General features: G+C 47.2%; 1 protein-coding gene across 1 annotated transcript in view; it reads left to right on the top strand.

Annotated features, from left to right (window-relative positions):
• EML3 (EMAP like 3) overlaps window positions 1-12528 on the top strand; it is a 112636-nt gene that overhangs the window by 84087 nt on the left and 16021 nt on the right. Inside the window, exons 14-15 of the mRNA XM_063945022.1 lie at window positions 2085-2236; window positions 4723-4848. Coding sequence (XP_063801092.1) covers window positions 2085-2236; window positions 4723-4848 — 278 coding nt within the window. The remainder of the gene's footprint in view (window positions 1-2084; window positions 2237-4722; window positions 4849-12528) is intronic.

Below are 12528 nucleotides of genomic sequence, written 5' to 3'. Positions count from 1 at the left end.
ACCAGTACCATACACCATAAAACAGTGTACACATCAATTATCTCAGCAGAGCCCATTCAAAAGCAACAGAACAAACATATATAAACAGACGATGAAAGCCCAAAAAGCAGCTACATACTACCAAAAGGCCCTGTGAAAAAGCAGGGCTGTCTGGTTATTATAAATGGACATTTAAAAGGGCAGAAACTAGGGTAATGTAAAAGACATAGGGCTTAATTCAGGTTGGATTGCAAATCGCGATCCAACCGGGATTTTTGCATTCGCCCAGCGGGCACACGTGCAGGGCCCTTCCTGCGCATGCACCCTCATTTACTGCGGGTGACCGAACGCCTCTGCCTGATTGACAGGCAGAGGCGTTTGCGGGGCAGGAGGGGGGCGGCAACACTCTGTTTCCAAGGTGGAGATGGAGCGTTGCAGGGGGCGGTGGCAGGGAAATGGGGGCGGGGTACGGTGTGGGCGTGATCGTGCTGGCTGCATGACATCAAACACAGCCGCTCCGATCAAAAAGATGGCGGCGGGCCTCCTGTCATCGCATCCAGGCTGCACCGGCAAGGAGCCATCCACAATTTCAGCGCCCATGCTGAAATTGCGGTGTGATCGCAATGTTAGCGTGATAGCAGTGGGTGGGCTGTGGGCTGCATGCTGGGCGGCCTTGCCCTGCGATGGGCGGCCCCCAGCATGTGAGCAGAAAAATTGTACATTCTGCTGTTTTAGCAGAATTTACAATCCATACTGAATAGGGTCCATAGTATAGAAACACAAAGGTGACAAAACAATATCGGGGGGGGGGGGGGGTAATAGGAGAGGTAAAATAAAAAGACATTAGCAGAAGCCAGGAAGTGGTGGGGATTTCTATACTTTATGAAGGGTAGCCTTGGTGTCATTATGCCAGCCTGAGAAGTAAACCATTGAGGCTACAAAGTGAACATGAGCACGAAGGGCTGTTAATAAAGGAGCGACTGAAGATTTCCAATGTTTGTCAATCCATGATTTTGCTGTATTACATATATGGACTATGAGCTTGTCTTGATGTTTGTTAGTGGACTGGACTGGGGCACCCGAGCACTACAGAGACGCCCCGTGGCAGAGACATACCTGTGACCTGTGAAATCAGGTCCCATACTTGCTCTCAATAAGACTCAGTAATGGGGCAAGACCACCATGTATGCTATAAAGTACCCTCCTCACCACATTGTCTCCAGCAGGAGCTTGGTGTAGATGGAAATAGGGTGTAAAGCTTAGATGGCACCAGGTACCATCCCGTATATACCTTATAACACGTTTCCCTTATGGCCACACTTGTGGAGGCTTTAGCAGTTCTGGCTCTAATGGTGGACCATCCTTTGTCAACAGTAGCGGCTGGTAAATCTGCCTCCGATGCTAATTCATGAGGTTCCTGGTCTGGAGGAGTCGGGACCAGAATGGGGTGATATAGGGCCTGATTCAAATGTGGTTGGAGGCGCTGCACATAGCTCAAAGTACTGATATTTAGTACTTTGCGCATGCGCTGGACTGCCATTTTCCAAAACGGAGACGTGCTTAGCAGTAGTATCTATTCGGTTGCAGTTGGTTACAATTCATTAGAGCTTCCTGTGCTGTATTATAAATCTGCCTGATTGAGTGTGTCTACTGTATTAGTCAGTGATGTGCCGCACCTAGCCCTCTGAGCCTTTACCTGCAGCACAGAGCTGCTTCCTGCTTTGCTGGCATATTTGTTGTAGCTTGCCTGCTGCTGCTGATATTATTATTATTATTATTATTATTATTATTATTACAGATAAGTTTCTCATTCATTGAGTAAATATATCAATTTAACATATTACTGAGATTAAGAACAGTGGGTGGCTTTTGTGAGGATCAGTAAGGTTCCCAATGTGACCTCCGTAGTGTATCAGATTGCCTATCACACTAGTATGCAGCCATTCCTTTATCATTGCAACTGTTATTAATATCGGCACATATTCCAGTTGAAGCCACACATAACGATAAGATCATTCACAATGAATTTATACCTAACCATTGTTATCACTGCACCTTCATTTCTTTCGACTATTCTCATTATACATTTTGCATTTCCTCCTCAGATACATACCAGATAGTACGCCACACACGTGCACATGATGGTAGCGTGTCCTCGCTTACTGCCCTCCGAGGGGGCCATGTGCTCAGTTCGGGAGGGAAGGACAAGCGTTTGGTGTTATGGAGCGAGACGCTGAGCCAGCTTAAGGAGTGTGAGGTGAGATGGCAGAATACGGCCTAGGCAATGTAAGGGCAGCAGCACAGAGTCCTAGCAGTGACAGTGTAGCATCCATCCACACAATATTGTGGCTCAGTATTCTGTGACACAGCATTTTCAGTGTTTGTAGCCTGAGATTAATTGGAAAATTATTCTATTTTTATAAGTGTTTGGAATACAGGTTGAGTATCCCATATCCAAATATTCCGAAATACGGACTTTTTTGAGTGAGAGTGAGATAGTGAAACCTTTGTTTTTTGATGACTCAATGGCCCTCATTCCGAGTCGTTCGCTCGGTATTTTTCATCGCATCGCAGTGAAATTCCGCTTAGTGCGCATGCGCAATATTCGCACTGCGACTGCGCCAAGTATCTTTGCTATGAAGATAGTATTTTTACTCACGGCTTTTTCATCGCTCCGGCGATCGTAATGTGATTGACAGGAAATGGGTGTTACTGGGCGGAAACACGGCGTTTTATGGGCGTGTGGCTGAAAACGCTACCGTTTCCGGAAAAAACGCAGGAGTGGCCGGAGAAACGGGGGAGTGGTTGGGCGAACGCTGGGTGTGTTTGTGACGTCAAACCAGGAACGACAAGCACTGAACTGATCGCACAGGCAGAGTAAGTGTGGAGCTACTCTAAAACTGCTAAGTAGTTTGTGATCGCAATATTGTGAATACATCGGTCGCAATTTTAAGATGCTAAGATACACTCCCAGTAGGCGGCGGCTTAGCGTGTGTAACTCTGCTAAATTCGCCTTGCGACCGATCAACTCGGAATGAGGGCCAATGTACACAAACCTTGTTTAATACACAAAGTTATTAAAAATATTGTATTAAATGACCTTCAGGCTGTGTGTATAAGGTGTATATGAAACATAGAAATGCATTCTGTGCTTAGACTTAGGTCCCATCGCCATGATATCTCATTATGGTATGCAATTATTCCAAAATACGGAAAAATCCGATATCCAAAATACCTCTGGTCCAAAGCATTTTGGATAAGGGATACTCAACCTGTATATGGATAATTGTATTTCACCCGATTCTTTGGGAGTATTCAATTAGCTGCAGGGTTTACCATGGGGAATAACTGTTCAATTAATTATCCCTTTCCCCGCATGGTAAAACATTTGTAAATGCACAAAAAAACATTTGATTCCACGTAAAATGTGTAATCTAATGGGATTGGGGTTGGGTAACTGGTGGTCGAGATCCCGGCCGCAAGGTTTCCGGCAGGGGTGCTCGCGACAGGTTGTATTCCCACTCTATGGGTGTCGGTATGCTGACCGCAGGGATCACGACCGCCGGTCACCTGACTACATCCTATCTAATGGGTTTCCCCGCACGTTAAATGCAGAGGGGTGCATTTAACACTTATTTTCCTTGCAGCTTCAGAAGAAAAATCCTGTGTCCCCGGCATTAGTGTGCAGGGTTCCCGCAGCTAATTGAATCAGGCAGCGTGGTCAGTTAGAAGCTGGGTAAACCCCCCAGATAATTTAATTTCCCCCTTTGCATATTTGGAGTTATAAGTATTACTGATGGCATCCCTTTTGCTCAACGTACGATATTTAAACACCATAAAATATTTGACAGTGTCATAAATGCAACAGTGTCCCAGCAGGCAGGCGGTCATGAGAAAGCTTGCATGAAATTAGCATAATGAACAAAGGGGGTGATTCCGAGTTGTTCGCTCACTAGCTGCTTTTAGCAGCATTGCACACGCTAAGCCGCCGCCTACTGGGAGTGTATCTTAGCATAGCAGAATTGCAAACGAAAGCTTCGCTAATTTTCTCGTAACGATTACCCCCGTAGTTTCTGAGCTCCAGACTTACTCAGCCATTGCGACCAGCTCAGTCCTTTTCGTTCCTGGTTTGACGTCACAAACACACCCAGCGTTTGCCCAGCCACTCCCCCGTTTCTCCAGCCACTCCTGCATTTTGCAACTCGAACGCCTGCGATTTTCCGCACACTCCCATAAAACGTCCAGTTTCCGCCCAGAAACACCCACTTCCTGTCAATCACACTACGATCAGCACAGCGATGAAAAAGCTTTGTTATGCCGTGAGTAAAATACCTAACTTTTGTGTAAAATAATTAAGCGCATGCGCTCTGCGAACCTTGCGCATGCGCAGCAAGCGACTAATCGCAGTATAGCGAAAATCGGCAACGAGCGAACAACTTGGAATGACCCCCAAAGTGTCGGCACTAGGGGGTCACAAAAATATATTATGAAGAAATGGAACTGTGGCTATAAGTAGAATTAAGAAACAGTAATGTAAGCATATCATGCACCCACACAGTCCCCATCCATTTAACGCCTGCTATGTCCACAGCCATCTTGCTCTGCCTGCTTGCTAATCACCCCATGCATCATGACTAGAATGCCTTATGCTTGCAGCTTTTTTTTTTTACTAGAATACAAGCAGGATAGGCCAAAGATTCGGTAGCAGCTTGCTCCATCACATTTCTCCGTTGTCCTATACAGATTCCTGAGCAGTTTGGGGCTGTGCGTTCCATTGCAGAGGGCATTGGAGGAGAACTGTTGGTTGGTACAACGAAGAATGCACTATTGAAAGGGTCTCTGGAACAGGGATTCACACCTATTATACAGGTTTGAACAGTATATTTGTCTGATTTGAGTAAATTCCTCTGCAAAAACATGTCTATAGAGCAACGTAGAATTAGAAGGCTCATGACGCATATAAATGAGAATCACGTAGAATATTACAGAATTGGAATGCCTCAAAACGCAACTGGGGGTTAATCAAGGCCGCGAGTTGCCAGCATCCGGACCATTTTCTTCTTCCTGCCATACAGGACACAGGAATCATAGTGGGTATAGCCTAGGCAGGTAGAGTCTGGGCACCAAATACTGTAGTTAAACCTTGTTCCCCAGCAGCCCAGTCTCCCTCTCCTCTATACCCCTGGTCACTGGGAAAATCTTGGGCAGCTTCATTTGGCGCATCTGCCGAGCAGCTTTGTAAAGCTAGGTACACATTAGCAGATTTTTTTAAACAATGTGGCAGATTACAATGGATCGGGACTATAAAATCGTTCATATCGTCCTGTGTGTGTGCACTATCGCGCACTACCATCAGTCGTTTATTGCGTCCTCAGGTTGGTTGTGCAATATGATGATATTGCCAATGATTTTCAGCACATTGCGCACTGTGTACGCACTACCTACATACAGTTGCAAGAAAAAGTATGTGAACCCTTTGGAATTTCCTGGATTTGTGCATAAATTGGTCATAAAATTGTGTTCTGATCTTCATCTAAGTCACAACAATAGACAAACACAGTGTTCAATAAAAACATGAGAACATATAATTGTTTGTGTGGTATTAGTTTCAGCAGACTGTGTTTGTCTATTGTTGTGACTTAGATGAAGATCAGAACACATTTTATGACCAATTTATGCACAAATCCAGGAAATTCCAAAGGGTTCACATACTTTCTCTGACGTCCTATTGGATGCTGGGAACTCCGTAAGGACCATGGGGAATAGCGGGCTCCGAAGGAGGCTGGGCACTCTAGAAAGATCTTAGACTACCTGGTGTGCACTGGCTCCTCCCACTATGACCCTCCTCCAAGCCTCAGATTTCGTGCCCGGCCGAGGTTGGATGCACACTAGGGGCTCTCCTGAGCTCTTAGAAAGTAATAGTCTTAGATTTTTTTATTTTCAGTGAGACCTGCTGGCAACAGGCTCACTGCAGCGAGGGACTAAGGGGAGAAGAAGCGAACTCGCCTGCTTGCAGCCGGATTGGGCTTCTTAGGCTACTGGACACCATTAGCTCCAGAGGGATCGACCGCAGGCCCAGCCTTGATGTTCGGTCCCGGAGCCGCGCCGCCGTCCCCCTTACAGAGCCAAAAGCAAGAAGATGGTCCGGAAAATCGGCGGCATGAAGACTCTGTCTTCACCAAGGTAGCGCACAGCACTGCAGCTGTGCGCCATTGCTCCTCTCACACACTTCACACTCCGGTCACTGAGGGTGCAGGGCGCTGGGGGGGGGCGCCCTGAGGCAGCAATAAAAACACCTTGGCTGGCTAAAATACCTCAATATATAGCCCCAGGGGCTATATATGAGGTAAATACCCCTGCCAGAATTCCATAAAAAGCGGGAGAATAGGCCGCGAAAAAGGGGCGGAGCCTATCTCCTCGGCACACTGGCGCCATTTTTCCCTCACAGCTCCTGCTGGAAGGAAGCTCCCTGGCTCTTCCCTGCAATCTACAGTACCAGTAAGAGGGAAAAGAGAGGGGGGGCATTAAATTTGGCAGTATATATATTTTATTGAAAAGCAGCTATTAGGGACATAACTCAGTTAGTCCCTGTATATATATAGCGCTCTGGTGTGTGCTGGCATACTCTTACTCTGTCCCCCCAAAGGGCTTTTTGTGGGTCCTGTCCTCTGTTTGAGCATTCCCTGTGTGTGTGGAGTGTGTCGGTACGGCTGTGTCGACATGTTTGAGGAGGATAATGATGTGGAGGGGGAGCAGATGCCTTTAGCAGGGATGTCACCCCCTGGGGAGCAGACACCTGAGTGGATGAGTTTAAGGCAGGAAATGAGTGCACGTATAGACTCCTTACATAAAAAATTTGACGACATGCCGACTGTGGGACAGCCGAGTCTTCAGCTCGTGCCTGTCCAGGTGTCTCAAAAGTCATCAGGGGCTCTGAAACGCCCGCTATCTCAGATGGCACAAGTAGATGTCGACACGGATACTGACACCAGTGTCGACGACGATGAGTCAAATTTAATGCCCGTTAAGGCCATTCACTGCATGATTGAGGCAATGAAAGAGGTGTTAAATATTTCTGATTTACATCCAGGTACCACAAAAAAGGGTATTATGTTTGGGGAGAAAAAACTACCTGTAGTTTTTCCCCCGTCAGATGAATTAAATGAAGTGTGTGAAGAAGCGTGGGCTTCCCCTGATAAGAAATTGGTAATTCCTAAGAAGATACTAATGGCGTTCCCTTTCCCGCCAGAGGATAGGTTACGTTGGGAAACACCCCCTAGGGTGGATAAAGCGCTCACACGTTTGTCTAAAAAGGTGGCACTACCGTCCCAGGATACGGCCGCCCTTAAGGAACCTGCTGATAGAAAGCAGGAGGCGATCCTGAAGTCTGTATATACACACTCAGGCATTATACTTAGACCAGCTATTGCGTCAGCATGGATGTGCAGTGCTGCCGCTGCGTGGTCAGATAAACTGTCAGAAAATATTGACACATTAGACAGAGACACGATTCTGCTAGCAATTGACCATATCAAAGACTCAGTCTTATACATGAGAGATGCACAGAGGGAAATCTGCCGGCTGGCATCTAAAGTAAGTGCATTATCCATCTCTGCTAGGAGATGCTTATGGACTCGCCAGTGGACTGGAGATGCAGATTCCAAAAGGCACATGGAAGTTTTGCCTTATAAAGGGGAGGAATTATTTGGGGATGGTCTCTCCGACCTAGTTTCCACAGCAACGTCTGGGAAGTCAGCATTTTTACCCCATGTCCCCTCACAGCCTAAGAAGGCGCCATTTTATCAGGTTCAGTCCTTTCGGACCCAGAAAAACAAGCGGGGAAAAGGAGGGTCTTTTCTGTCTAGAGGCAGAGGTAGGGGAAAAAGGCTGCAGCAAACAGCAGGTTCCCAGGAACAAAAGTCCTCCCCCGCTTCCTCTTCCAAGTCCGCCGCATGACGGTGGGGCTCCACAGGCGGAGCCAGGTACGGTGGGGGCCCGCCTCATGAATTTCAGCGATCAGTGGGCTCGCTCACAGGTGGATCCCTGGATCCTTCAAATAGTATCTCAGGGATACAAGCTGGAATTCGAGGCGGCTCCACCCCACCGGTTCCTAAAATCTGCCTTGCCGATTGCTCCCTCAGACAGGGAGGCGGTGCTAGCAGCGATTCACAAGCTGTATTCCCAGCAGGTGATAATCAGGGTACCCCTACTTCAACAAGGCCGGGGTTACTATTCCACACTATTTGTGGTGCCGAAACCGGACGGTTCGGTGAGACCCATTTTAAGTTTGAAATCCTTGAACACATACATAAAAAAATTCAAGTTCAAGATGGAATCGCTCAGGGCGGTTATTGCAAGCCTGGACGAGGGCGATTACATGGTATCCCTGGACATCAAGGATGCTTACCTGCATGTCCCCATTTACCATCCTCACCAGGAGTACCTCAGATTTGTGGTACAGGATTGCCATTACCAATTCCAGACGCTGCCGTTTGGACTCTCCACGGCACCGAGGGTATTTACCAAGGTTATGGCGGAAATGATGATACTCCTTCGAAAAAAGGGAGTTTTAATTATCCCATACTTGGACGATCTCCTAATAAAGGCACGATCCAAGGAACAGTTGTTAGTGGGAGTAGCACTATCTCAGGAAGTGCTGCGCCAGCACGGCTGGATTCTGAATATCCCAAAGTCACAGCTGGTCCCCACGACACGTCTAATGTTCCTGGGAATGATTCTGGACACAGTCCAGAAAAAAGTGTTTCTCCCGGAGGAGAAAGCCAGGGAGTTGTCTTCTCTAGTCAGAGACCTCCTAAAACCAAAACAGGTATCGGTGCATCACTGCACGCGGGTCCTGGGAAAGATGGTAGCTTCTTACGAAGCAATTCCATTCGGCAGGTTCCATGCCAGAATTTTTCAGTGGGACCTGTTGGACAAGTGGTCTGGATCGCATCTTCAGATGCATCGCTTGATAACCCTGTCCCCAAGAACCAGGGTGTCTCTTCTGTGGTGGCTGCAGAGTGCTCATCTTCTGGAGGGCCGCAGATTCGGCATACAGGACTGGGTCCTGGTGACCACGGATGCCAGCCTACGAGGCTGGGGGGCAGTCACAAAGGGAAGAAACTTCCAAGGACTATGGTCAAGTCAGGAGACTGCCCTTCACATAAATATTCTGGAACTAAGGGCCATTTACAATGCCCTAAGTCAAGCAAAATCCCTGCTCCTACACCAGCCGGTGCTGATCCAGTCAGACAACATCACGGCAGTCGCCCATGTGAATCGACAGGGCGGCACAAGAAGCAGGATGGCAATGGCAGAAGCCACAAGAATTCTCCGATGGGCGGAGAATCATGTACTAGCACTGTCAGCAGTGTTCATCCCGGGAGTGGACAACTGGGAAGCAGACTTTCTCAGCAGGCACGACCTCCACCCGGGAGAGTGGGGACTTCATCCAGAAGTCTTCCAAATGATTGTAAATCAATGGGGTCGTCCACAGGTGGACATGATGGCGTCCCGCCTAAACAAAAAGCTAGAGAGGTATTGCGCCAGGTCAAGAGACCCTCAGGCGATAGCTGTGGACGCTCTAGTGACACCGTGGGTGTACCGGTCAGTTTATGTGTTCCCTCCTCTACCTCTCATACCAAAGGTATTGAGAATAATAAGAAAGCGAGGAGTAAACACAATTCTCGTGGTTCCGGATTGGCCAAGAAGAGCGTGGTACCCGGAACTTCAAGAGATGATCTCAGAGGACCCGTGGTCTCTGCCGCTCAGACAAGACCTGCTACAGCAGGGGCCCTGTCTGTTCCAAGACTTACCGCGGCTGCGTTTGACGGCATGGCGGTTGAACGCCGGATCCTGAAGGAAAAGGGCATTCCGGAGGAAGTCATTCCTACGCTTATTAAAGCCAGGAAAGAGGTCACAGCAACTCATTATCACCGCATATGGCGGAAGTATGTTGCATGGTGTGAGGCCGAAAAGGCCCCAACGGAGGAATTTCAACTAGGTCGATTTCTGCATTTCCTGCAAGCAGGAGTAAATATGGGCCTAAAACTGGGCTCCATTCAGGTACAGATCTCGGCTCTGTCGATTTTCTTTCAAAAAGAACTAGCTTCAGTACCTGAAGTTCAGACATTTGTTAAAGGAGTGCTGCATATTCAGCCCCCGTTTGTGCCCCCTGTGGCACCTTGGGATCTCAACGTGGTGTTGAGTTTCTTAAAATCACATTGGTTTGAACCACTAAAAACCGTGGATCTGAAATATCTCACGTGGAAGGTGGTTATGTTATTGGCCTTGGCTTCTGCCAGGCGAGTATCATAATTGGCGGCTTTGTCCTGTAAAAGCCCTTATCTGATTTTCCATATGGATAGGGCAGAATTGAGGACTCGTCCCCAGTTTCTCCCAAAGGTGGTGTCAGCGTTTCACCTGAACCAGCCTATTGTGGTGCCTGCGGCTACTAGGGACTTGGAGGACTCCAAGTTGCTAGACGTTGTCAGGGCACTGAAAATATATGTTTCCAGAACGGCTAGAGTCAGAAAATCTGACTCGCTGTTTATCCTATATGCACCCAACAAGTTGGGTGCTCCTGCTTCTAAGCAGACTATTGCTCGTTGGATTTGTAATACAATTCAGCTTGCACATTCTGTGGCAGGCCTGCCACAGCCAAAATCTGTCAATGCCCATTCCACAAGGAAGGTGGGCTCATCTTGGGCGGCTGCCCGAGGGGTCTCGGCTTTACAACTTTGCCGAGCTGCTACTTGGTCAGGGGCAAACACATTTGCAAAATTCTATAAATTTGATACCCTGGCTGAGGAGGACCTGGAGTTCTCTCATTCGGTGTTGCAGAGTCATCCGCACTCTCCCGCCCGTTTGGGAGCTTTGGTATAATCCCCATGGTCCTTACGGAGTTCCCAGCATCCACTAGGACGTCAGAGAAAATAAGAATTTACTCACCGGTAATTCTATTTCTCGTAGTCCGTAGTGGATGCTGGGCGCCCATCCCAAGTGCGGTTTATCTGCAATACTTGTACATAGTTACTGTTAACTAAATCGGGTTATTGTTGAGCCATCTGTTGAGAGGCTCTGTTGTTTCATACTGTTAACTGGGTTTCATATCACGAGTTGTACGGTGTGATTGGTGTGGCTGGTATGAGTCTTACCCGGGATTCAAAATCCTTCCTTATTGTGTACGCTCGTCCGGGCACAGTATCCTAACTGAGGCTTGGAGGAGGGTCATAGTGGGAGGAGCTAGTGCACACCAGGTAGTCTAAGATCTTTCTAGAGTGCCCAGCCTCCTTCGGAGCCCGCTATTCCCCATGGTCCTTACGGAGTTCCCAGCATCCACTACGGACTACGAGAAATAGAATTACCGGTGAGTAAATTCTTATTTTTTCTTGCAACTGTATATACGTGATATATGGTAGCACTTTCTATACAGATACAGTGACTCGGTCACACACAGATATACAAGTGTTGCATATTAAATTAATAAGCTCAGTCTTCTGGTGCGAGCAAGTCACATCGCATTGTGACTTAGAGGCATTATTGGCAAAAAAGATACCCGATCCTAGAGTCTCACAGGACTTAGTGTGTCAGGAGGGACTGTTTGGCGCGACTGCAGCAAAGATGTATGAGGGTACATCTGTAGGACTGACTATTATGTTGAACACTACAAAAATGGGAATTACAGCACAACGCTGGAAAGCGAATGACAGAACATCTCATAATTGTTGTTCCTGCAGAACACCACACATTGTACATTTTGCAGAACACCACTGGAATGAGAGTTATGCAGAACAATTATTGTGTTTTCATAGAAGTACAGCACAAGGTGTTGTATAATACATATCCTAACAGATTGTAGTATGTATATTGTCCAAGACATACAGAGATGTAATACATGTAATACATTTATTATTATTTAAGTTAAACTTGCAAGCATCACATGGTTACTTTTAGTCAGTAGCACATTTAGGAAGACTAATTAGCAGACAACAGTGAGCCCGATCTGCACAGCAAAACCTTAGCAATTTTACTGACACGTCATAGACTACAGTAGATCATGTTAATATTAACATAAAGCGGGGTACTGACAGGAGAGATGTGTGCTGAGCGATCTTAACACAGACCGCTCAGTACACATCTCTCCCCCCACTCAGCACAGCTCAATCTAGCACCGGGGATAGCGATGCGCCGGGTCGCGCATCGCTATCGCTGGGGGGCATACACACGGCAGATCCGTGCTTAAAATCTAACCAATCTAGTAAGATTGCTTAAATTTTAAACACGGATCTCTCCGTGTGTACCCCCCTTACCACTTCATTGTACGAGTACAGTAATCATAAATACCGACATTTAAAGTATTATTCCACCCAGGGCTGAAATGTGCTTACCACCACTGATCCCCCATTTTAGTAAGTCCTCCAATTGTTGTGACAGTCTGTGTAGGAGATTCTCCATCTTGCTTGGAGCAGATGTTTTTAAATACCTAGCTGCAATGCTACTTTCCCTATGAGCGACTTCTTAATCTCCATGTTAAATCCATTTCATTGT

Source organism: Pseudophryne corroboree, chromosome 11 (genome assembly GCF_028390025.1).
Source record: "Pseudophryne corroboree isolate aPseCor3 chromosome 11, aPseCor3.hap2, whole genome shotgun sequence".
NCBI classification, from domain to species: Eukaryota; Metazoa; Chordata; class Amphibia; order Anura; family Myobatrachidae; genus Pseudophryne; species Pseudophryne corroboree.
Note: the sequence above shows the minus strand (reverse complement) of the source record. Positions and strands in the feature narration are given on the sequence as shown.